The sequence below is a fragment of the Lemur catta genome, chromosome 19 (assembly GCF_020740605.2).
Source record: "Lemur catta isolate mLemCat1 chromosome 19, mLemCat1.pri, whole genome shotgun sequence".
NCBI classification, from domain to species: domain Eukaryota; kingdom Metazoa; phylum Chordata; class Mammalia; order Primates; family Lemuridae; genus Lemur; species Lemur catta.
Genome location: NC_059146.1, coordinates 3,757,068 through 3,783,680, shown reverse-complemented (window position 1 = coordinate 3,783,680; position 26,613 = coordinate 3,757,068). Strand labels below are relative to the sequence as shown.

Here is a 26,613-nt window from a genome sequence, read left to right as displayed (position 1 = left end):
GACTGACTGAAAAAGAATAAGTATGATTCTAAGTCTCACAACATAACACCCAAAATGTCCAGGATATGATTGGAAATCACTCATCATACTGAGAATACAGTTAAAAGGAGGAACAACAAACAGGAACAACTGTGTCAAACTGAAAACAAATAGCAAAATGGCAGCCATAAATCCAACCACACCAATAATTACATTAAATGTGAATGGACTGAATGCCCTACTAAAAATGCAGGGATAGTCAGATGCTTTCACTTACTAATTCTATCAAATATTAAGGAAAAAATAATGCCAATTCTACACAAACTCTTCCAAAAAAAGCCAGACCTAATAGCAAAAAAGCAAATACTTTCTCCTAAGACTGGGAACAAAGTAAGGATGTACACTCTCATCACTTCTATTAAATGCTGTAAATAGCTAATATCTAGCTAATATAATAATGCAAGAAAAAGAATTTAAAGGCATCCAGATTGGAAAGAAGTAAAACTGTCTTTAATCACAAAGTGATCCTGTATACTGAAAATCCTTTGTACAAAAAAGAAAAAAAAAAAACATCTACAATAACAAATGTGTTTAGAAAGGTCACAGGATACAAGATCAATAAGCAAAAAATCAATTGTATTTCTATATATTATCAATAAACAACCTGAATATGAAATAAATATAATAATTTCATTCATGATAGCATCTAAAATAAAATGCCTGGGAGTAAATTTAACAAATGAAATGCAAAACTTGTATACTGCAAACTACAAAATATTGCTGAGGGAAATTAAAAATGACTTAAATAAATGGAGAGATATATCATGTTTATAGATCGGAACATTCTATACTGTTGTCATCTCCTCCAAGTTGACCTCTAGAATCAATACATCCCTAGAACACTTTTAAAAGAAAGGCATTTTAAAAGAAATTGACAAGCCTGTAGTCATGCAAGTACTTGGAAAATAAATAAAATTGAAAAGCTGACCCTAAAATTTATGTGAAAATGGAAGGGACTAACAATGGCCAAAACAACTTTAAAATGAAAATCTCTCTTTAAATTTGAAAATCTCTGGTCTTGACCTCTTCCAATCCATTCTATACACTGCAGCTCAAGTATTTTCTAAAATACAAATCTGACTTTACTAATGGTCCTCTGCTAAAAATTCTGTGCCAATTTCCCTTGCCCTTAGGATAGAATTTTTTCCAAAAATGGTCCCTACAGCCCTTGAGACCTGACCGATGATCTAACTGCTGCAGTATTTCTTTAGCTTCATTTCTCACCTTCCTCCATCACACAAATCTAAATAAAAGCCATATGGACTAATTTCTATTCCTGGAAAGCCCAACACTTTTGCTTCTAGGTCATTTGTGCATGTTGTTCCCCTTGCCTAGAATAAGTTCAATTTCACTCCTTGCTTATCTCACCCTCCCCTGCTCACTTCACCCAGCTCATTTCTACTTTCTACTGGGTCTCAGCTTAAATGTCAATTCTTCAGGAAAACCTCCCTTGAACATCTCTGGTAAGACTATATATTAGGTGGCCCCACTATGTATAACACAGGGAAGCAAGATGTTTTAACAAAGTATCTTTGTAGCCATTTAGATCTGCCCCACCAAAAAGAAATTTTTTAATCCTCGTTCTAATTACAACAGACTTACTTTATATTATACTTTATTCATTTTTGTCCTGTTTGAATTTTTTGAGTTGGTATTTATAATTTTGAAAGAGACATTTAAAAAAATGTGTTGGAGGCAGTAAGAACACTACAACATGGATGAATCTCAAACATTATGCTAAGTAAAAGATGTCAGTCACAAAATACCACATATTGTAATGACACCATGTATATGGAATGTCTAGAATAGGCAAATCTGTGAGACAACGTTGATCAGTGGTTGCCTAGGGATGGGAGAGGGGGTGGAGAGAAGAGAAAGGGAAAATGACTACTAATGAGTACAAGGTTTCTTTTGAGTATGTTGAAAATATTCTAAAACTAAATTATGGTGATGGTTGTACAATTCTGTAAATATATTAAAAATTACTGAACACTGAAAACCACAGTACACTTTAAACAGGTGAATTTCATGGTACGTAAATTATTTTTTACACAATCTCACTCTGTTGCCCGGGCTGGAGTGCAGTGGTGTCATCACAGCTCACTGAAACCTCAAACTCCTGGCTTCAAAGTGATCCTTCTGTCTCAGCCTCCCAAGTTGCGAGCACCACCATGCCCGGCTAATTTTTTTTTGAGATGAGGTCTTGCTTCGTTGCTCAAGCTGGTCTCAAACTGCTGGCCTCAAGTGATCCTCCCACCTAGGCCTCCCAAAGTGCTGGGATTACCAGTTTGAGCCACTGCGCCACAGCCTTGGTATATACACTGTATCTCAATAAAGCTGTTAAAATCTGTTAGAAATAAATTGGTTTTTCAAGATGTCACTTTTTCCCTTACAACAATCGTTAGAAAGAAACTAAATATCATTAAACATAATTTATATATATTGTTAAATATATTACATAAATTTATGTAAATTGTTTATAAATTTATGTATATTGTTAAATGTATACATCATTATGAGAGAATTGATACAATTTGGATATCTGTCCCTTCCAAATCTCACGTTGAAATTTGATCCCCAATGTTGGAGGTGGGACGTGATGGGAGGTGTTTGGTCATAGGGGTGGGTCCTTAATGAATGGCTTGGTGCCATCCTTGTCATTGTGGTAGTGAGCTCTCACTATAATACAGGGTGTCCCAAAAGTCTCCATACAAATGAAAAATTTTCTAATGCATATTTTGTAAATAAAGGTACATTTAGCTACAATTTCCCATTTTCCCTATGTACAGCGACTTTGGGGACATCTTATAGTTCCTGCAAGATCTGATTGTTAAAGAACCTGGCACCTCCTGCCCCAGCTCACTTGCTCCCTCTTTCACCATGTGACACGCCTGCTCCCGCTTCACCTTCTGTCATGATTAGAAGCTCCCTGAAGCCCTCACCAGAAGAGATTCTGGCACCACGTTTCTTGTATAGCCTGCATAACCACGAGCCAAATAAACCTCTTGTCTTTATAAGTTACCCAGCCTCAGGTATTCTTTTATACCAATACCAAATGGACTAAGACAAGAACTATTAGAAATGTAATTAAGAATATAAAAGAAAGGCTGGTCAATGGGTACAAACATACAATTAGATAGAAGGCATAAGTCCTAGTGTGTGATAGCAGAGTAGGGTGACTACAGTTAGCAAAAACATGTACTTCAAAGTAGCTAAAAGAAAGAGAACTTGAAATGTTCCCAAAACACAGAAACGATAAATGCTCAAGGTAACGGATACCCCAAGTACCCTGACCTGATCATCATACATTCTATGCATGCAACAAAAGATCATATGTACCCCATAAATATGTAAAATAATATGTATCAATAAAAAAGGTAAACCTAAAATATTAATAAAAAATGTGGACACACACACAAAAAAACCCAAAACAACCTTAACAGCCACGCATGATTGGGTACCTTCTTACTCTCTCACAGAGAGATGAGCAGCAGCTCTTGAAGTAGAAGTGGGAGAAGGTTTGATTCATCCTGATGAATTCTAAACCTCTAATTTACTACCTCTTTAGTATCTTTCCAAATAGTTTCAAAAATTTCGTATCAGACACAGTAGTACTGCATTATCTTGCCTCTATTAATCCTCACATTTCAAGGAGATATAATTTTTCTTTTTCTCTCTATAGTGCTTAAGAAAATTTTGACTTCATTACAGAATTTGAGACTTATCCCAGATCAAAATAAACTGTTTCGCATTTTCAGAGCCACTCCTAGTTTAAAGATCTCATTTAAAGCCTTCCTCTTAAATAAGCTAGTTTGTTCCTAAAGGTGTTCATTTCCTCCATAATTTAGATCCCCAAGGACATGATGTTGAGTAAAGGGAACAGGCAAAGTAAGAACTTATATTACTGAAAGCCCTCAATCCTACATTCTTTTACAAATTCATTTTTGCTACTAAAAACTAACATAACAGGAGTCACATCCAGCATGCTTAAGCTTGTACGGGTCAATACTATAAGGAATAGTATTACTATATTACTATAACTCAACCCATTCACATTAAGACACTACTTTAATTCTGCTACTTACCACCCAAATTGTCTCTTTTTAAAAAATCCTGTCAAAATTACACTATTTTTTTTTTTTTTCTTTTTTGAGACACGGTCTCACTCTGTTGCCTGGGCTGGAGTGCAGGGGCATGATCATAGGTCACAGCAACCTCAAACTCATGGGCTCAAGAGATTCTCCTGCTTCAGCCTCCCAAGTAGCTGGGACTACAGGCATGCACCACCACACTTGGCTAATTTTTCTATTTTTTGTAGAGACAGGGTCTTGCTCTTGCTCAGTCAGGTTGGTCTCGAACTCCTGGTCTCAAGTGATCCTCCACTTGGCCTCCCAAAGTGTTAGGATTACAGTCCTGAGCCACCGTGCCTGGCCAAAATTATACTAGTTGTCAGGTTAACTTGTAAATATATTCATCTGTATGTTCCTAGCAGAAGGGCAAGGAGGCAGGAGTCTTTGTAAGTGGAGAGAGAAGGTAAGTAGCCCTTGCGGGCCACCAAAGCATCAGCTCCAGGCTCCCTGGGCAGTTGGGCATAGGGACTCACATGCAGAATGGTCCCAAAGATGGGACTGAGGAGCGGAAGCAACTTCCAGAAGGCTCAGAGGATGTGAGCTACACAGCTCTAGGGTTCCTTTTCTGGTATTTCTGGAAAATAAAGTTGTAGGTTTGTGTGTCTGCGTGTGTGTGAGCACATGTGAGAGAGAAAGAGAAAACAGACTACATAGTTTATTTAGGCAAATCCAATAAATGTTTTAATAATTACACTTGTGGAATTTCATTTTTAAAATGCAAGTTAAAAACAAGAATAGGGAAAATTCTGAACCACTTTTGGTCCTCAGTGCTGTTCAGTTTGTGAATCTTTTTATCCAGTTCATGAATCTTTTTCTGTCCAATTAAACTCTGTTAAATTTAAACCAAACAAGAATAACAGATCATAAGATCAATACACATCAGCTGACCTCGGTTCCAATTCTATCAAAAATGCACGTCTAGGCCGGGAGCAGTGACTCACGCCTGTAATCCTAGCACTCTGGGAGGCTGAGGCGGGTGGATTGTTTGAGCTCAGGAGTTCGAGACCAGCCTGAGCAAGAGTGAGACCCCATCTCTACTAAAAATAGAAAGAAATTATCTGGCCAACTAAAATATATATAGAAAAAAAATTAGCCGGGCATGGTGACGCATGCCTGTAGTCCCAGCTACTCGTGAGGCTGAGGCAGTAGGATCGCTTGAGCCCAGGAGTTTGAGGTTGCTGTGAGCTAGGCTGACGCCATGGCACTCACTCTAGCCTGGGCAACAAAGCGAGACTCTGTCTCAAAAAAAAAAAAAAAAAAAAAAAAAAGCACGTCTAAACTTATTGGAACCAAACTGTCTTCATCCATGATACATAATCTTACTACCACTAAGTAACAAGGAAAACACCAATGGCTTTTAATATATCATGTTACATTATGATTCCTACATGATCACAGGGTAAGGAAGCTGACTTAAATTTTATCAATAGGATTTTTTAAATTATAAAAGCAACTTATATTCATATCAGAAAATTTGGAAATCACAAAAGTACAAAGTTTAAAACAAAATGCACCTTTAATCTTACCAAAGAAAACCACATCACTGTTTTTGGTTAATTTTAAAACTGATTTTTTAACGTCAGTAACTGTATCTAGACAGTACTTCTTTAATTCATCACGGGAGAGTACGGACTCAATCCTGCCATTATTCAGAACATGTGTGAAATCCCTCATTTGTGACTGGCATAAGGGTCAAGCAAGAAATTTGGTCTCATTATTTTAAAGCCTCACCTCATTTTAACCAAATATCACTGATAATCAAATTAATTCAATGTAACTAAACCATTGCTACACACAAGATATTGTGGTCCTGTTCAGAAACAAAGATAAGTAAGATACTGTTCCTCTGCTTATATTGCTCACAATCTAGAAGAGACAGACCAAAGTACAGGGTTGTTAAATATGCTCTAAAAAAGGATATATAAACAGTGATAGGTTAACACTGAAGAAGTAAACCAAGCTGAAAAGTTAGAATTTCACAAAGGAGAAAAAAATCTGAGTTGCGCTTTAAAGAATAAGTAAGATTTTGATAAGAGGAGAATAAAAGATAACTATTAATATATGCAGAATGAACATCAAAAGCCAAAAGGCATGAATGTTCATGAAGTGTTCCGGCCAAAGCAAGTAGATCTAGGGAAAAGGTGAATTAGCGCTGGACTCCTGAGGACTTTGAAGTATCCTGCTAACCCATTTTTTTTATTCACTAGGCATGATAATGACTTCTAATAGCTTTCAAAACTCAAACATACCCTCAAGAGGAAGAGAACCAACCACTACTGAGGATATTCAGAGAAATATGCCATAGACTAGGAAGAAAAACATCCATGATGCTTCCATTGCTAAAGTTCTCTCCCACACTTACGCTTAGCACTTTGTCTTGAAGGTATCTTACTTTCCCAACTAGACTGCAATATTTTAATCACAGAAACACAGAATTAAAAAAAAACCACTTAGAATTCACCTAATTCAACTATTAAACTTCTTTTTAACATCCCTTGCCACAGGAATATTCAGTAGTCTTTTGAAGGCTACTTCCAACAATTTAAGGTGGTCTATACATCCAAGAATAGCTCTATTAGAAAATTCTACCTTATAATAAATCAAAATTTGCCTACCTCTAAATTATACCTATTGTTGTAGTGATGACTTCCAAAGTTATATAAGTCTAATAATCAATCCTTATTACAGTTCTTCAAATATTTAAAAAGTATTCTCTTCCCCAAGCTAAATATCTATAGGCTCAATAAATCAAGATCAAATGCTCTTCTTTAGATATGACTTTGAGGCTTGGTGTGAATCTCAATTTCACTTTATTAGCTATGTGACTTTGGGTTTAGCTTCCTTTACTGTAAAATGCTGATAACATTACACATTCTACAACATGGATGAACTCTGAAGAAATAATGCTAAATGAAATAAGCCTGACACAAAAAAGCAAATATTGTATGACTCCACTTATGTGAGGTACCTGGAGTAGTCAAATTCATAGAGACAGAAAGTAGACTGGTGGTTGCCCTGGCTGGGTACCATGGGAACAGGGAGTTGTTTAATGGATACAGAGTTTCAACTGAGGAAGATGAAAAAGTTCTAGAGATGAATGGTGGTGACGACTGCACAACGTGAACATACTTAATGCCACTGAACTGAACACTTAATGATTAACATGGTAAATTTTATGTTATACATATTTTACCACAATAAAAAGAGGAGGATAACAATAACTACAACGTAAAACATTAAATTATTCAACAGATATAAAATGCCTTACACAAAACTTGGTAAATAAAACATGCTAAAACAATAGTGATTGTAACATATTTTACCAGCCATGGGGCCCTTCTCAGCCAAATTCCACTTTTTAAGAAAGCAAGAACTTGCATTATCATGTGCTCGGTGTTCAAACATTGTGCTGCATGCAGGGGTTCTAAGAATTTGTTTCATTAATGAAAAAAATTTAAAGCCAGGTTAGAATCACTGAAAAACCACTGCTAAGATGGGAGTAGAACATTCATCTGGTTGTATAATTTCTGATTCATCTAAAACACACGTACACAACATACATCAACCACATTACTTTAAAATAACATCTCCTTGGTATATAAGAGTCTAGAAAACAAAACTTCCCGAGATGTTAATCAGTGAAAGAATGCCAAACTATTCAGATGTGCAAATTAAACTGCTTTATTAACCTAGGCTCATCAAATTAAATTACAAGCATATTTTACTAACCATCCTCTAAAAAAAGCACACATAAAGAGCTCATGTAATAAATTAAGGCTCAGAAGTGAAGAGCCATGAGTAAAAAAACACAGTAAAAACAACATACCTACCTATCTCTCAATTGGGAAAATTTATCAACAAAATTATTGATGAGAAATTAGTCTAAGTTTAAAATCTCCTCATAAATGTAAGAGAAAATTGATCTAGTTAAGCCAGAATATACCTTGACATGGGTTTAAGCTCACCCCTCTGAATGATGGAAAAGAATAGAAATTTTATCACTGAATCACTGTTGGTTTGAAATACCATGGCAAACAAGGGCAAGATCAAAAGCCTGGATAATAAATTCCAGACCAAACTGACTCCTTACAAAATTCAAAACTGGACTGAACAGAATGTTGTGAAGTTAGGAAAGGAAAAAGTGATTACATGCAAGCCAGAAGACTCACCATGAACAAGTCAAACCAAATTAACTGCAATTTCTATTTTAACAGGTTTACTTCGTTGCAGGTTAGAGTCCTATAGGAACAGTAAAGCTTAATTACAGCAAGGCATTTGGCAAAATCTTTCACAATATCCAGACAAAATGTCATATAGGCCTGACGGTAACAGGTGGAACTAGTAGTTATTGAACTGCCGTAACGTGTTTGTTAACGGATTGACGTTAACCTAGAGGGAGCCTAGTTGAGTTGTATACTTCAGAGTAATTTATTCTGTCAATTTAATTATTTTTATCAATAATTTGAATGAAGACCTAGCATGTATGCCTACCAAATATAAAGATGACCAAAAAAATCAGAAAGAATAGATAATATTAAATGCCTAAGTCAAGACTAACAAAATGAAATTTAAAAGCCTTACAATTAAGCTAAAAATACTCACTACACAAAAACAAGGTTAGGAAGACTCATGTAACATCTTATGTATTAAACATCTTATGTATTAAAAAATTTGGAGAAGGCCAGGCGCAGTGGCTCAGGCCTGTAATCCTAGCACTCTGGGAGGCCGAGGCGGGCGGATCGCTCGAGGTCAGGAGTTCGAGACCAGCCTGAGCGAGACTCCGTCTCTACTAAAAATAGAAATAAAAATTATCTGGACAACTAAAAATATATATACAAAAAATTAGCTGGGCATGGTGGCGCATGCCTGTAGTCCCAGCTACTCGGGAGGCTGAGGCAGGAGGATCGCTTAAGCCCAGGAGTTTGAGGTTGCTGTGAGCTAGGCTGACACCACGGCACTCACTCTAGCCCGGGCAACAGAGCGAGACTCTGTCTCAAAAAAAAAAAAAAAAAATTTGGAGAAGTCAACATTCCTGGCTGATATTAAGCACAAGTAACAGAAGTTGAAATTGCTAACAAAGTATTTGGTTAAAAAAATAACAGAATTTAGCTCAAGCAAGATATACCCACCATACTCTGTGTGGTCATGCATCATCTAAAATGCTGAGCACAGTTCTGGGTACCTGTGTAATGACAATGAGCAATTGGAGCTACGAAAAAAACAACCATGGTCAAAGGACCAGAGAATGACATTATTTATGAAATTATTAAATAAATTGGGATTATTTACTCTGGAAAAGAGAAGAGAATGCTCAGAGTACGTGGTGGGGAGAAGAGGTCGGCAGAGACATGACAGTAGTCTTCAAATATATGAAGGGGCCATTCGTGTGAGAAAGGGATTATACTTGAAAAAAGCAAAATATAGATGGAACAGCATAGGCTTTGATGTATAAAGACCTGGATTCAAATCCTGATGCCATCATTTACTGTATGTTATCTGATGCTTATATAGAGATTAAGTTTCCTTACCTAGAAAATGACATCTAACTCATAAATGCATAGAAATTAAATGCAAAAATATTTATAAGCTGCCTGGGACAGCCTGACACACCATGATGCACAATGTTAGTTCCTGTCCATCGACTTTTCTGAGTTATTCTAGAACAGTGTTTTTCAAACAGAGTTACAATCCATTAACAGGTCACAAAACCAGCTTAGTAGGTGGTAACCAGCATTTTTTTTCTAACGAAATAGAACAGAATAGAAAATATTAGATCATTAGAGTTTTACTTGTAGTAAAAGTAACCATAGGTTTACAAAACTTTTGTTTCAGTTATTCATATACATGTGTGTACTAGGTCATGATGGAAAATTTATTTCTTATCATGAAGCTGGGTCCAAAAAAAACAGTGTGTGTTCTGTAAGATACTAGTTCCTTGGGAGCTCAAATCTCAGAAACAAACCATACGCCTTAGAGATTTACTATGTTCGGTTCACATGAGCATCTCAAAGAAGTCAGTATTAAAGAAGCCTGTTTATTTTTGTTGAACCCAGTTTTCCCCACATTTATTTGACCCCAGAACTCACTATTATTCTTCCACCTTTGACATATTTAGGACTAGCAGTTTGTGATATGCACACTTGGGGGAAAACATTCCTTTAGATGAAAATGAAAATACAACAGGTAGAAGTTACAGGAGGTAGATTTTTAGCCTGCTAAGAAATAACTCTTGATATGAATCTTCCTGCCACTGACATCCATCCCTTCAACTTATACCCAAAAGCATTTTAAATATGATTTATCCAACTTTTGATTCACACAAACCTTTTCAGAAAAAGTGTAGGGTATCTATAATATCAATATATGAAGCCAGGATCAAAGCAGTAAGCAGGACTCATCTGGTTAAAACAAACTCCTGAAATAGCATCTAAGGCTTGCTTTACCTTAACAAAGCCTATGCTCAGAAACCAAAGCAGCTAAAGACTTCATCAGCTTCTCCAAGTGGAGTCAATGTGTTCTAATAATACATAATCTAAAATGGGCTTATGAGTGCAGCTAATCCTATTACCATCATCATTATCATTATTTGGAAGAGGCATGTGACAATATTTAGATGATTCTGGGTTCTTTTAAAGTGCACACATACCGAGGATTCCTTTGGGAGGACGTGATTTCACACTTACATGAAAAGCTGTCACTACCATAGTCAGCTCTAATAATGTTTGGTATCACTCGGTAGTAAAATAAAGGCTTGACATCATACATTCAAGAGTACTTCTGCCATTCAAATATTCCTAATTGGTTATTACAAATACCTCTGACTTTGCTCTTGTAGTTGTCAGAGCATAAAATGTCCTTCCCACTCTTTCCCTAGCCCGGGCCTCCAAAACCACCTCCTCCTTAAAGTTTGTCCCAACTACTTTGGGCTATTATTTTCTTCTCAGTTTTCGACCACTGTTAGTACTTTTTGTTCTACCACTCTTTTGGCAATTCACTGTATACATCCTAGTTTATTTAACTGCATAAAAGTTAGCTCTCAACAAGACTGTAACTGCCTTATGAACACGGATCAACACTTGAGAATCTTTAGAATCTCCCACCACATCATGTAAGAACTCACTAAATGTTTCTAGATTTAAATAACCAAGCTTAAGAGTAATAGCACCTAGTTTTAGAGAGTTTACTGTATGTCAGACCCAGTGCTAAGTGCCTACATGGATGATCTCAATCTTCACAACTCTATAAAGGTACAAACTATTATTTTCTCCATCAAATAGAGGAATAAAGTTTAGGTCAGGGTAACTTGCCCAAGGTCATATAGCTTGCAAGTGGCAAAGCCAGGGCCTGAATCCAGGCAAAGCACTTAACTGCTTCAGAACATCGCAAAGTTCCAGCCTTCCAATACCACAGTCTATGAAGGATTTCGATTTCACCACATTAGAAGATTCAATTTCAACAAAGTAGAGACATATTAACTAAAAGTTAAAACTTTAAAAAGGATGAATTAAGAGAATTTCCCTGGGACACCTTCATCAGGTAAGCAATAAAATGAAGAGAAAAGCCTCCCGTGTCCTTCCCGTTTATGAAAGTGATATTAAGGTGTAGGTCACAATTTCATCAAGAAGTGGCTTATCACAACACAGTTTTGGTTTAGATTTTTACATAAGCCTCTTTTTCTCTGCCCCTAGGATGACGCGGACATGAAAGATGGAAGTGATAACTGTCACTTCACAGCTCCGAAAAATGCCAGACCCAATTCCTGTCCAAAAAACAAGATCCAGGGCTCTCGTACCACCCTGGACTCTTCACACAAAGCAGCACCAGCCTCTGCCCTCTCCGCACAAAGCAAGCTTTACCCACTACCCAAAGGGGAGTGAGTGCTGATTCACACGGTCTCCCCATCCCCGCCGGAAACGCACCCGTCTCACGTCGGTCCGAAACACTGACCGCTGCGTAGACGCAGACGACCGTGGTCTGCCCCGGGCACCCGGTGGGACCTCACCAAGCAGACCCCTGCGACACCCAAAATGCCCAGGCCACCCTCCGAAAGCCGGTATTGCACACAAAGCAGGATCCCTTCCTACAAGGCAGTTTCCCACCTCCGACTCCCCCCACGGCCAGCAGCCCCTCGCAGGCCGTGCCAACCCCGAGACCCCCAGAGGCTCCAGCACCCAGAGGAGAACGGGCTACACGCCCTTGCCCTGCGCACGCCTCGGCTCCCCAACTCCAGCGGACCTTCCCACAGCCCGAGCAAGCAACCCCGGGTTTCCGCCAGAGCGCGGACCCGGCTACACAAAGCGAGGTCCCACCACGGGGCCCCCGCGAAGACGCTCCCCGCCCCCAGGCCCGGCCCCGGCCGGCGCCCCGCGCTCACCAGCTCTCCTCCTCCTCCTCCCAGCCTGACAGGCGCTCCAGCTCGTCGGGCCGCAGCGGCTCCACCTCGTCCAGCAAGCCGCCCTCGCCCGCCGCCAGCAGGGAGGTGGCGTCCCGCAGCTCCTCGCTGCTCGTGCGCCTCGGGCCCGCCCCGGCCCCGCAGCCCGACTTGGCGCCCAGGCCCAAGGGGAAGCCCCGCGGGGACGCCGCGCCGGAGGAGGGAGCGGACGCGCCGGCCCGAACCGGGCTGCCGGGCCCGAGGGAGCCCGCGCCCTGCACGGCCCCCGAGCGGCTCCTCAGCTGTTCGTTCTGCTTCTCCAGCTTCTTCACCAGCTCCTGCAGCTTCCGCACCTCCTGGTCCGCGTTCACGTTGGAGTTAACGTCCTCCATCCCGGCCTCCCGCTCGCACTCTCGGCTACAGGGGAAGAGCCCGAGGAAAGAGGCGTCGCCGCCGCCGCCGCTCACTCTAGCCGAGGCGCCGGCATCCAGCAGGGCCAGGCCCCACCGCCAGGGTCCCCCCGGCTCGGCTTCCAAAGCGCCGCTGGCCCCAGCCGAGCCGCCTCATCTGCGCCGGCTCCGGGATTGGGGGAGGCGGCGCCAATATCCGGCCCCTGCCGCCATCTTCCCTCCGTCCCTCCGCCCCCCGCAGGCCGGCCCCGTCGGTGACCTCAGAGCGTCGGGGGCGGACGCGGCCGCCGGCGAGCGCTGAGGAGACCGGACGCCGAGCTCGTGGCGGGGCGGGGCCGCGCCGTGCGCGCGAGGGGTGGGGCCTCTGCCGGAAGGGGCGTGTCCGATTGGCTGCGGAGGCGGGACTTCGGCCTGGGCGGCTTGGGCGGCTTGGGCGGCTCGCCGCGGGTGGGGTGGGCCGCGGCCCGAGCTCTCCCCGGCCCCGCCGCTGGGTCTCGGGCGAAGGGCGTGCGGTGTGTCCGCCACCGCCAGACACCGCGCCTGGCACCCGCGGGCCGCTCCTTCCGCAGCTCCCGCCGCTCTCGGGCGAGCGCTGAGCCGGGCCCGCGGAGACAAGGTTTACTCCGTTCCGCGAAGGTCGAATCGATGCCCGCGATCGTCGGCGCGGCGGGAGCCTCGGGGACCCTCTGAAAACGAGAAACCCGAATTTCAGACAGTTATGAGAGGTCGAAGGTCGAAATAATCATCATCATGTGTTGAGTGCTTCCTGTGGGGCCAGACACTTGCTGAGCACTTAAAAATAGAAAAATGGGCCGGACGCTGGGGCGCGCGCCCGTGGGCCCGGCCGCCCCGGAGGCTGCGGCGGGAGGATCGCTCGAGCCCAGGAGTGCGAGGTTGCGGGCGCCGTGGTGACGGGGCAACGCAGCGAGACCCTGCCTCAAAACAAAAGCAAAAACAAGACCTGGTATAAAACCTGGTGTTCCTGACAATGTTTACAGCACGCTGGCACAGAAGCGGAGGATAGAAAACCGCCCCTCTCCTGCCTTTCTCCGTTAACGCATACTCTTCATTTGCTTCAGGAAAACTTTCTCAGAGTATGTCTTGACTTTTTAAAAACTTGTGCGTTAAGAGTACTTAAACGCTTTGACAGAGACGGAAGAATGCTGAAAGATGTAGGAATGTCAAAATCCGTGTGTACTAGTGGCAGCGAAACCAAACAAAACTTAAATGGTTTGTTTGGATCACATTGCCTGCTCCTCAGATGTGGACTGTGAACCACTTGGCTTGTCTGCAGCTTTCCTTCCTTAAACTGCCGCCCCCACCCTTAGCTAACGCGGATCCAGTCCTGCCACACCTGGGTGTGGACGCAGATGACAGCATTTACTTGCTTCTTCCCTTTAACTTTTCAGTTCTGTGTTTTCCTTGCCTGTAATGTCCTACCTGTCAAATCCGATTCCTTTTCTTAAAACCCATACACAGCCATCCAGGAAACCTCTTCCTGACAATTCCACAAAGATCTAGTTATTCTGCTTCCTGTAGCATTACCTGATCAAATTTTAAGTCTTTTTTAAAATTGCATTTTTGTTCTGAGAATTCTTTTTTGTTTGTTTTTGTCTGTTTACCTGATTAAAAAGAAGCATTCATTTTTGCTTATCGTGGCTAGCATGGTGTCTGACACAGTGGACATTTAATACTGGGTTTGTTGAAAGTTAATTATTGACAGAATCTAAGTTCTGACAGGCCAAGGACCAGGTAGAGTTTTATTCATAGCAAAAAACACATTGAGTATGTTCAAAGTTAGCTGGCTAACTGCATTTTCCTAGCTATGCAGACCTAGTTAAAAGACGTCTTTGTTTGCTAACATACAATAGTTATCTAGTAATATATGTATTATTTATATAATGCACTTCTAAATATCCTTGCTGTTTCTGACATGACTGAACTTGACATGAGAGGGTTAAACTCATGACTGCTTCATACATAGCAGTTTTCACCTGCATTTACTGGTTTGTGAAATAGATTCCATCTAGCCAGTTTCTGTAAGGAGATCTCTTCAAATATGTTCGCTTGAAAAGAATAATTCACTCGATGCTATGAAGTTAACAGTAATGTTCCATGGGGCAAGGAGAGCTTGGTGTAAAGTGGGACAATGAGCTGAGAATCAGAAGGCTTGATGGCAGGTTCTGGCTTTACCATGAATGAGGTGCTTGACCTTAATCTCTGGTCCTTAACTTTCTTCAGAACGTCTGAATTGAATGATCTCCAATATCTCATCCAGTACCAAAAAGCAAAGGATTCTGATGAATTCTACAGTTGCAAAACATAAATGTAAACAACGTAGACATATATATATATATAAGTTCATAGTACATATACTTGGATTTTTGTTACCCAGTTGCTTTACTTTGTATCTTAATATTTTTCACTCAATAAATATTGAGTGTCTACTGTGTGGCAGGTACCATCAGGCACTTGGATGTTTAATGGGTTTCTTGTCCAAAACAACTTTTGATTCATACAAACACATACACGCTACACACACATACACACACCCTTAAATATGCTTGCTTTGTAGTCTTCACCATTTCAGTAAATGGTAGCTTTTTTATTCCAGATGCTCAGGCCAAAAAATTTTAGGATAATCCTCACTTCCTTTCGCCCAAAAAACTCAATCTTGGAGCAGGATATCCTGGCTCTGCATTCAAAATATGTCTGATGGCCGGGCGTGGTGGCTCAGGCCTGTAATCCTAGCACTCTGGGAGGCTGAGGCGGGTGGATCACTCAAGGTCGGGAGTTCGAGACCAGCCTGAGCAAGAGCGAGACCCTGTCTCTACTAAAAATAGAAAGAAATTATTTGGACAACTAAAAATATATATAGAAAAAAATTAGCCGGGCCTGGTGGCGCATGCCTGTAGTCCCAGCTACTCGGGAGGCTGAGGCAGGAGGATCGCTTAAGCCCAGGAGTTTGAGGTTGCTGTGAGCTAGGCTGACGCCACGGCACTCACTCTAGCCAGGGCAACAAAGTGACACTCTATCTCAAAAAAAAAAAAAACAAAAAAAACAAAATATGTCTGATTACATCCCAGCACCTCCACTGCTACAACTCCAGTTCAAGTTGCCGTCTTCTCTTGTCTAGATTACTGTGGTGCTCTCTTAGTGAGCAATTCCGCTCTATTGGTTAAAGTCTGTTGTGTACACAGCAACCAGATCATCCTTTGTGTGAGTCACATCAGGTTACTCCCCTGCTTGGAATCCTCCAACATACTTCAGAGTTTTTTCCTTGGCCTATAGGACTCTAGATACTTGGCAACTTCTGCAAGTATCTCATTAACTACCACTCCTCCCCTCCCTCACTCTATGCCAGCCACACGGGCCTTTCTGATGTTCTTGAAACAAGCCAAGCATGTTTCTACTTTAGGAACTTCACATTGCTGTTCCCTTCTACCTAGGATCTATTCTTCCTCCACGTTGCCACCTGACTGAGTCCATCACTTTGTTCAGGGTTTTGCTCAAATATTGGCTAAGTTCACTGTCCTCATTATGACTGTCCTCCGTAAAATAGCATCCCTGTCATTCTGCATCCTCTTAACTGTTTCATTCTTCAGACACATCTTCCTTCCTTCCTTCTTTCTTTTTTTTCTTTCTTTCTTATCTCTCCTTAGTAGGATGTCAACTGCCTGAGAACAATTATATGCCTGGTGCCTAGTGCATGGTAGGTGCTCAATAAATGTTTGTTGAGTGAATGAATAATGCATTTAGGTGAAGTGAAGCCTCCTAAAAGAGAATTTCAGATAAATATGTTATGTCCCAAATCATTAGAGTAGAAATTCCTAATTATTTTGAATGGTTGATTTTTTTTAAATTATATTTTCCTCTTCTGAAAGAGCAACATGTCATTCTATATATGTCATCTTCAAAACTAGGTCATTCTCCACCTCCTGAGTGCCAACAGCCCTTAAGAATTGCTGAGGCTAAGAGTCTTAGGTTCTCACTGAGAATTATGAGGACAAGAATATTTCCTTTGTATCCTAAACATTGCCAGGATCTTCCTGTTTCAGGTTAACTACAATACTCTGTCTTTGCTGGTGACTCAGAAAGGTTAAAGCATGTTTTTTAAAAAATTACTCTAAAAGTGACTCCCTTGTGTAGATACAAGGAGGAGAGCTAGTAGGTGTCTGAAGTATGCATCACAATTATCCCAACTACTTTTCCAGGCATTGTCTTTTATGATAAGCTTGCTTTGCTGCTGGATAAAGGAGCTGCTTCTTTTCTAAGCAGGTGTGGCCCTTTTTAACTTGCTCCTACTTGCATGTTAGCTCTTAGTGAAACTCCTGACAAAGTGGAAAATATTACAAACCACTAAAAGTATTTAGAGTGAAAAACTCTTACTCAATGGCTTAAAGGTATTTAGCAGTCCTAAAATCCTAAATCAAGGAGGGGGTGTATGAATGAGCACATCCCCAAAAGTAGTTTAGAAATTGCTAGACACTTAACGAAAAATTTGCATTTGCTTAAAAAAATGCTCAAATTCTTTGACAAAACATTTACTATCCAATACATCCATTTTATGTTCATGGGTACACACTCAGCCAGTCATTTCCTACTTGTCGTCTCTCATCTATCTGTTCCTCACCGGCATCCTTCCTCCAGGTGTACATCCCTCTGGTCTATCAAGGGGCCTCGTCTTCACTGTCTTGGCACAATGCAACTTTTGGAAGGAATCCAAGGGACCTTAAAGGTTAGGTATATAAGACATTCTGAATTGAAATTGTGGGAACAGAAAAAAAGGGGGCCGAGGATTTGATACCTCAGTCAGCTATCACCTGGGGTGAGGATTGGGGGACAATGTTGAGAACTGGAGTCATTGTCTTTGTGATACTCAACAACTCAATCCTCTTGCTCTAAGAGCAAGTGTGCCAGTTTGGATGTCTCAGCACCTCTAGAACCTAACACATTGCAACAATCATTTCCTCAGAGAGGGAGGCAATTCCTCTATCTCTTGCTCAAAAGACTTGCTAGTGAGCCATTTACCTGGGCAGGACTCCAGGTACTTGAGAAGTGGGTAGAAGACCTACCAGTCAGCAGTTTGCTAAAATGAAGCTTCAGCATCTGAGCTTCTCATTGAAAAGGCTGGTGAGCTAGCCCAGTTTGTAGGGGTTTTACTGCAGCAGTCCCCAACCTTTTTGGCACCAGAGAGCAGTTTCATGGAAGACAATTTTCCACCACCTTGGGGGCAGGGGCAGGAGGTGGGGAGGCAGAGCTTACTCAATGATGTGAGCCACAGGAAGCAGCGGCTATAAATACAGATGAAGCGCTCACCCACCACTCACCTCCTCGTGTGCAGCCAGGTTCCTACGTTTCATGAAAGGCAATTTTTCCACAGATGGGGTTGGGGGTGATGCATGGCCTGGTTCCTAACAGGCCACCGACCGGTACCAAGCCACAGCCCGAAGATTGGGGACCGCAGTTTTATGGGACAGAAATTAGTGGAAGGAGTCTCTTACCCAGGGCAGTAATACCACAAACAATCAAGAAAGCAAGAAGATTTAAGATTCAGAATTTAGTGGCAAGAGTCCTAGGCCTAGATACCAGAGAAGAAAAATGTGAATGGGTCCTAACATAAGGAAGACTAGAAGCAGACATCAAAAGCCAAAGTATAGAGCTAGGGAAACTGATGAGAGCAAGGAGCACTGGGTTCAACACTAGATGGAGAGGGTGATTCTTGATGAATACCAAAACTAACTGGTTGCAGGCAGTTGCAACCCTTGTTTCCATGCCCTTTCTAGCAGGGTGTGTGGGAGGGACAATTGCATTCAAAGGGTCAGGGATTCTGTTGCCTGGCAGGGTTGTGGGTTTCAAGCATTGAGACAAATTGGTAACCAGATCTACTGGACTAGGGCCCAATCTGCAAAGCTCCCTAATGCAGAAGAGTCCACCGTTGTGTAAACAGATTCTATCTCCCCATAGTTCCTGGAAACCAGATAGCCTTCATCTTACACCTGCACTCTGCTCTGGAGAAATGAGGGCAAGGTGTTGGGCAGGGTGGGAAGAGATGAGTAGTATGGGACAAGTGGTTCCCTGTTGTCAGTGGGTATGGTTTACCTCAGATGGGGAACCAACACGTGAAGTGGCAGACCACAATTCCAGCAGAGCTGCTGTGCTGGCATGGATGTCTACCAACATCATTGGAGGACTCGTTTCCTCTTTCCTACCACCATGATACTCAAATATTGAGCTTTTTCTGCTGCCTGTTTTTGCAGCCCAGGTCAGTTGATCAGGAAGGCCTGAAGACCTGCCAGTCAGCCATAGTTAGTATTTAGTCAACCTTGAGTCATATGCATCAGTTAGAAGTTCTGCTTGAGCATCTTCTGAGTCCTTGAATATTGGACCCAAATCATGATGTAGTATCGTTTGTAGACAGCTCATGAGCAAACCACCAAAATTTTGCTGTGCAGGGAGAGGGTATGTGCATACTTCAGGAGAGCTGGAAAGTGTGTATTGCTTTCAGCGATGGGATTGCAGGCTACACGGGAGGCAATGAGTTTCCCCAACCTCTCCACCAGGCAAGGTAAAAGAGACATCTTTCTATTTCTCCTCCTCTGATGCATTCAGAGCTACCTCATAATGTTGCACAAGGTGCCGTCCAAGAGTAGGTGTAGCCTGCTCAGTCCAGGCAGCGCATATGAACACAGAACAAACAACTCCTCCTACGCTCAGTCAAAAGGCCACCACCTCCACATAGAAGCTGATGTTCTTCCTGAGCACAGTATTATAGTTGCCAGATTTTTTCACGTCACTGTAGCAATGGGCTGGACACTGGAGCCTTAGATTTGGGCAAGAACATTTAATCACACCCTCAAAGGCCACCAGCCAGGATCGGTACCATGCGAGAACATAGGCAGGACTTACTTGAGAGGTCCAAAATGGTGTGCTGGAGGGCTCCAGGCTCACTCTTATTGGGTCAGTCTAAAGTCACAAGGTTCGGACAAGTCCTTCCACTGATCTCCAAACGGATAATAAATATCACTTCTTATTTTGTTAGAATTTTTTTACCTTTTTTATATTTAACTCTCTTTTGTCCACCTAGGATTTGTTGTGGGGTGCTATGGCGAGACATAAATCTAAACAGACACTTTTATACAGGGCACTGCCACGTGCTGGAGCAACCTGTTGTATTTATTCATTCAGGCATTCATTCCTAGTTCAAGGTACACCAGTGGGGACCAGAGATGAGAAAAATCACAAGGAATGTGTTCCTCAATCTGCAGCAGCGTATTGTCCATTTAGGGAGATGAGATGTACACAGAGTATGTACAAAGCAGTATGTGAGAAGTGCCATGTGGGCGATACGAACAAGAAAGAATGCAATCTCTGTATAGCTCCAGGGTGACTAGTTCAGAATGGTGCTTATAATAGGCTGCCTTTAGTGTAAGAAGCAAGAAGGGATATGAAAATATGTACATGTATGCTTATATTAATATTTGTAAAAAGAAACTATGGAAAGATAAACCCAAAATCAATAAAATTGGTAACCAAATGGGGAAAGAGGGAACAGAGGGAAGGGCAGAGAAACAGTGCTATGGAGAAAAAGAAATCAGGGACAGGGACAGGGAGTGTGGGCAGGGGGAAGGATTCCAGTTAAACAGGGTGCTTGGGGAGTGCCTTGCTGAGAAGACAACTTTGAGCAAAGCTCTGGAGGCGTGGGAGCCACCCCTGCTGGAAACAGGAAGAGCATACCATGCAGAATAGCAAGTGCAAAGGCCCTGAGGCAGTAATGTGGCTGGCTTCAAGGAAAAACAAGGGATGACTAGGCTGGAATGAATGTCGGGGAGAGTTGTGGGAGATGAAGTCAGAGAGACGGAGGGAAGATTCTATAGGACCTGTAGGCAGCTGCAAAGACTGGCTTTACTCTGAGTGAGAAAAGAAGACAGGGCAGGATTCTGAGCCTGTGAGTGACAGGACCTGATTTACATGTTGACAGGATCCCGCTCTCCGCTTCTGGCCTGTTTGCCATTTGTTCCACCTCCCCTCATTCTCTGCTTACTCATGACTCCTGTGTTCCCTTCCTAACATCAGCTTACGTGTGGCTTTTGGTTGGTGTTGTAACAACTGTTGACATTTCAGTTCGTGTGCTTGCTGTGACCTAATCACTCAGTCTCTCATGTCCCAATTCCAGATTCTTGGGTGACATAATATCAGACTCACATATTCTTAGACTAACTAATATTAGCCCACCATGGTGCAACAAGCTGAGGCCAGGGGCAGAAGTGAGCCAAATTCTGTAATATTTCCAAAAGGGATATGGGCAGAGAGGCACATCAACTTCATCAGGTACCTCAAATATTTTGAGTTCTCAATAAATACATAACAGTCAATGAGTCTAGCATATTTAGTAAATAACCTATAATCCTACCCTACCGTGTAACGCTCAGTAACCACTCAAGAGTAATAGTAAAATAATAGATGACTTCATGCTAAATGATAGCTTTATACTAAAACAGGACTTCTAAAACTGTCTGTGGTACGGACTAGTTTTCATATTTTTATTTCCAATCTATAGAAGAATGATTAGTTTTGTAAAATATGCTAAAAATGAATTCCAAGAAAAATTAAATTTGAAAAGATATACAAAGTTGAAAAAATAAAATTTTTCTTATTAGATTCAACAGACAGAAAATTGCTGTACGTTTCTAAATGCTTAGTCTCAATTTCTGTACTTAACTCATCATGCACCAGCAACAAGCAGTTCCACACTTTAAACAGCACTGTACTAAAACTTGCATATCTAAATAGTAGCCAAATTTTAAAATAATGATGATTGATTAATAGTATTTCTCTTTTTTTTCTTTTTCCTTTTAAGAGACAGGGTCTTGCTCTGTCTGCCCAGGCTGAAGTGCAGTGACGCAATCATAGCTCACTACATACTTGCTCTTTTGGGCTGAAATGATCCTCCTGCCTCAGCCTCTTAAGTAGCTGGGATTATAGGCATGTGCCAGCTAATTTTTTGTTTTATTTTTTGTAGAGATAGGGTCTTGCTATGTTGCCCAGGCCAGTCTCGAACTCCTGGCTTCAGGGGATCTTCCAGCCTTGGTCTCCCAGAGCACTGAGATCTTAGGCATGAGCCACTGAGCCTGGCCCCATTTCATATTCTGAGTGAATATATTAAAGAATATGAAACTGTATAGTTGTTTTATGTTTCTGGCTTTTCTCATTAAATAAGTTAGTGGCTTGTGTGTAGTTCCTGATGAATATTTGTCAATTGAAAACATTTGTCTAGTTTAAGAATGTATTTTCTCACATGAGAAACAGTGTGTAATTTGTTCTATTTAGCTTCGCTAGTCGATTAGCTCTACTGCTACGTATGGCTGAAATAGTTTTAATTTTCTCTTAGGTTAGAAATGGGAGAAACAAGGGAAAAACAGGAAATAGCTTTCTTAAATTTCAGAGACATAAGGATAAAAAAAGTATTAACACTGATTTAGAGAGAAGGAGACTTCTAACTACTCATCCTTCATTGAGATCTAAAATCCGGGTTTTGTAATTAATTTGAGGACCATTTTCTTAATTTAGCAAGTACTTCAATGCTTAATTGCTATGCTAAGTTTTCTAGAGAGTGAATTAAACTGATTCAAACCCACTATTTTATGACTTCACCACCTAAGACAAACAACATATCAACAAGCATAACTGAAGAAACAATAAACAAATGATTGATTTATTTATAAACTATCATTCTACAGCAATCAGTCGGAGAGAAATCATAGGGTAAGCTTACTCTGGTGGCAGTAAGCCTTGCCACTGATTTATCTCCTATGAGATAAGTGTATATGACTTCATCAACCACAGAAGTCTGGCTAACCAGAATTTCAAATTCATGTACAAATACAATAAAAAATATCTGAAATGGTTATGGGGGAGTTATCAGTGCATTTAATCTTTGATCTTTTAATCAGTGGATTTTCCTGCCTTGGAATTTTTTTTAAAGTAGCTAGAAGCGTTGCAATTTTTTTTATTCATACAGAATCAAAATACTTCAGATTCCCTCCAGCAAGAAAAACATCGACAATACCCCACTTGCCCATTTGCCATAATATGCTGTTTAAAAATCAGAAAATGAAAAATGAAAACCCAGTTTTAAAAAATTATTTCAAATTCATCACTGCCAGGAATTTAAACCGTTCACCTCAATTCTGATGGTTGTGAACACATGAATATTGTTTTCAAAATTGCCTTTTGGAAAGAGATATCAATGTTTTTCTCAAGAAAAACAGTCTAAACCTTATCATGAGACTGTTTTTCTTACCATTATGGTCATAATTTATTAAATTATGTATTAAATAAATACATAGTAAACGTGTTTTGGGGGCAGAGTCTCGTTCTGTCCCTCCAGGTAGGGCCCCAGTGTTGCCAGATCTTATTCTTGCTGGTAAGGTTGATTTTCCAGTAATGGGACAAATCAACATTGTGTGTCTCCTGATACGTTGTGTTGAGAACACAGCATCACTTCTGTGATACTCCTGTCCCCACAAATCATAAATTTAATCATGAGGAAATACAGGACAAACTCAAATTGAGGGTCATTTAAAGTATCTACCCTTCAACAAAGTCAAAAGACAAGGAAAGCCCGAGGAACTGTCCAGATTGAAGAAGATACAGACATGACAATTAAATCCTGAATTGGCTCCTGGAACAGAAAGGAAAAAGGGAAAGGGGAAGAGGTTTTTAAAATTGTGTGTTTTGTTTTTTTGTATGTTTGCTATGGCTATATTATTCGGATAATTTGTGAAGTTTTAAGGGGGATTAGATAGTACGGTATCAAGGTTAATTTCCTGATTTGACACGTATGCTATAGTTTTGTAGAATAGTGCCCCTGTTTAGAAGGCCAATGGGGCGTTATATCTATAACTCTTAAGTGGTTTAGAAAATTCAATATATATAAGTATTTATATCTATATGTAGATATAGATATGGAGGTAGAGATAAGAAGAAGAGAGAAAGAGAGAGAATAGTAAATTGTTAATAAGTGGTAACCTGGGTCCTGGATAAAAGGTATACAGGATTTCTTTGTACCATGTTTTATAATTTTGAAATCGTCTCAAAAAATTTAAAAGAGAGCACAGATATTATGTGAAATAATTAAAAATAATAAGACTGCACTGAAAAATATATCATCAGAAAAATACTCTTGACACTGTAGACAATAGATAGACAATATCTATCTATTGGAGATAGATATTGCTAAGGAACTGAATAAAGTAAGTGGCTGGGGAGACTGCCAGCCTCAGAGACATGTCCTCAGGGGCAATGCAGGGCACCAGCCAGGGAGCAGAGGTGGCTGCCTGGATCCAGACTACAACTTCTTGGTGAGGCTCTAGTGACTAGCCCCTTCCTCCAGGGATCCATCAGAAGTAAAAAGAGAAATACAGCAAAATAGTAGAAGACAACTCAATAAACTACTCAAATGCCAGTAAGCACCATCTAGTGGCAAGAAGGTGATTTTTCCCATAGTGTAAATATTGTCAAATTCAAACTACTTGGGCCAATTTCCGCTCCTACCAGCAGGGTGAGAGAGTTTCCAATGTTCCACATTTTTGCCAAGCTTGCTAAGGTCAGACAACCAATTTTATCATTCTGATGAGTATGTAATAAGTATTTCCTATAAACCGACAGATTTAGAGGCTTGTTTTGGATTCAGGTATATTTATTAATTTATTTAGGCAAGGACACTTCATACATGATGCTGTATATACTTCTACTGTGTCACATCAAGAGGCTCATAATGTCTGGTTGTCAACCAGTTGATTTAAATGTAGTTGACCTTATTCATCAACAGGTAAAGTAATAAGATTCCATATCAACCTCTATGGAAAGTAGTATGGACATACCTCAAAGAACTAAAAGTAGAACTACAATTTGATCCAGCAATCCCACACTGGGTATCTACCTAAAGGAAAAAAAGACATTCTATATAAAAGATATCTGTAGTTGAAGGTTTATAGCAGCACAATTCACAATTGCAAAGATGTGGAAACAACCCAAGTGCCCATCAATACATGTGTGGATTAATCAAATGTGGTATATGGATACCATGGAGCACTACTTAGCCATAACAAAAAAATGGTGAACTACCTATTGTATTGTCCTAGATGGAGCTGGATCCCATTCTTCTAAGTGAAGTATCACAAGAATGGAAAAACTAACACCATGTGTACTCGCCATTAAATTGGTACTAATTGATCAACACTAATGTGCACATATGGGAAGTACCAATTATAGGGTGTCAGGCAGGTGGGAGGGGGAAAGAGCAGATGGGTAAATTCACACCTAACAGATGTGGGGTGCGCTGTCGGGGGGGACGGACATGTTTGTAGCTCTGGCAGTGCAAAGGTAATTTATGTAACCAAAGCATTTGTATCCCCGTAATACTCTGAAATAAAAAAAATAAATACAAATGTATGCACATTTGTTTAAAAGAAATAAAGATGCATTATTAAAAAAGTAATAATATTAGGGGTACATGATATTATGGATACACCCAAAGATCAAACTTCTGTTTCCCTCCCCAAGGTTACCTATTTCCTGCCAATAATGTGTTATTGCCATTCATGAGTTTATGTTTTGATTATATATACACACACCCACACTGCATACATATATACTCTCTCTATACTGTATATATGTATATACTGTATATATATACTATATATAAATTTTACTTTCATAAAAATAAATCACAATAGAATACATTCACTATGATACAATTTGTGTATAATTTTATATGCACAAAATGTTTATGGGTATTGTATCATATTGATTGTAGCCTGTTGTGATTTACTTTCATTTTTACTTAATATAATGTTTTTGAAATTGATCTACCTGGATACCTGTACATATGATTTACTTATTTTAACTACGATATGGTAATCCACTGTATGAATAATCACATATTGTTTATTTCCCAATTGATGGTGAATTGGACTGATTTTATTTTATTTTATTTATTACCTCACTACCCCAAAGAGTGAGGTAATAAACATTCTTGTACATTCTTCCTTGTACATATGTAGGCAAGTTTCTCCGGACTAAAAATATTGTGTCATGGTATAAGGACATCTGCAGCTTTGCTAGTTCACGTCCAGTTGTTTTCCAATGGTTGTACCTATTTACACTCCCATTAGCAACTCGCATCTTCTCTATATTCCTGTTATCAGACTTTCTACTTTGTTTGCAACTAGAAGAATAGGAACTTTTTCCTTCTTTTTCTTATTGCTTAAACTTATATTTCTTAATTTGTAGTAGACAGAGTTCTTTTGAAATGTTTTTGCTGCTAGGTTTTCTTTCTCTCTAATATACCTTTTATACCCTCTGCCTATTTTTATTGGGTTGTTTGTCATTTTATTATTCATCTGTAAGCATTATTTATTATGGATTTTAATCCTTGTTCTATGCCTTGCAAACACTCTCTCCCACCTGTAACTCGATCACTTTGTTTACAATGGCTTTGATAAACAGGAGTTTTAAATTTAATGTAGCTAAAATTATTAACCATATAGTTTAATTTGTTTTGTATCTTGAAGACAAGACAAGCAGCATTTCTTAGAGAACGTACCTGGATGAGACCTATTTGGCTATGCTACACATTCCCTGGTTCTATATCCCTACC

At 40.5% G+C, this 26,613-nt stretch overlaps 1 protein-coding gene across 2 annotated transcripts in view; it reads right to left on the bottom strand.

Moving 5' to 3' along the window:
• The window catches only part of SLAIN2 (SLAIN motif family member 2), a 54,194-nt gene extending 40,863 nt beyond the window's left edge, over window positions 1-13,331 (bottom strand). Inside the window, exon 1 of one of the 2 annotated variants that reach the window (XM_045532976.1) lies at window positions 12,544-13,331. In XM_045532976.1, the coding sequence (XP_045388932.1) occupies window positions 12,544-12,932 (389 nt within the window). In that variant the 5' untranslated portion in view covers window positions 12,933-13,331. The remainder of the gene's footprint in view (window positions 1-12,543) is intronic. The other variant, XM_045532975.1, reaches the window with a different exon arrangement.
• Window positions 13,332-26,613: the final 13,282 nt, after the last annotated feature.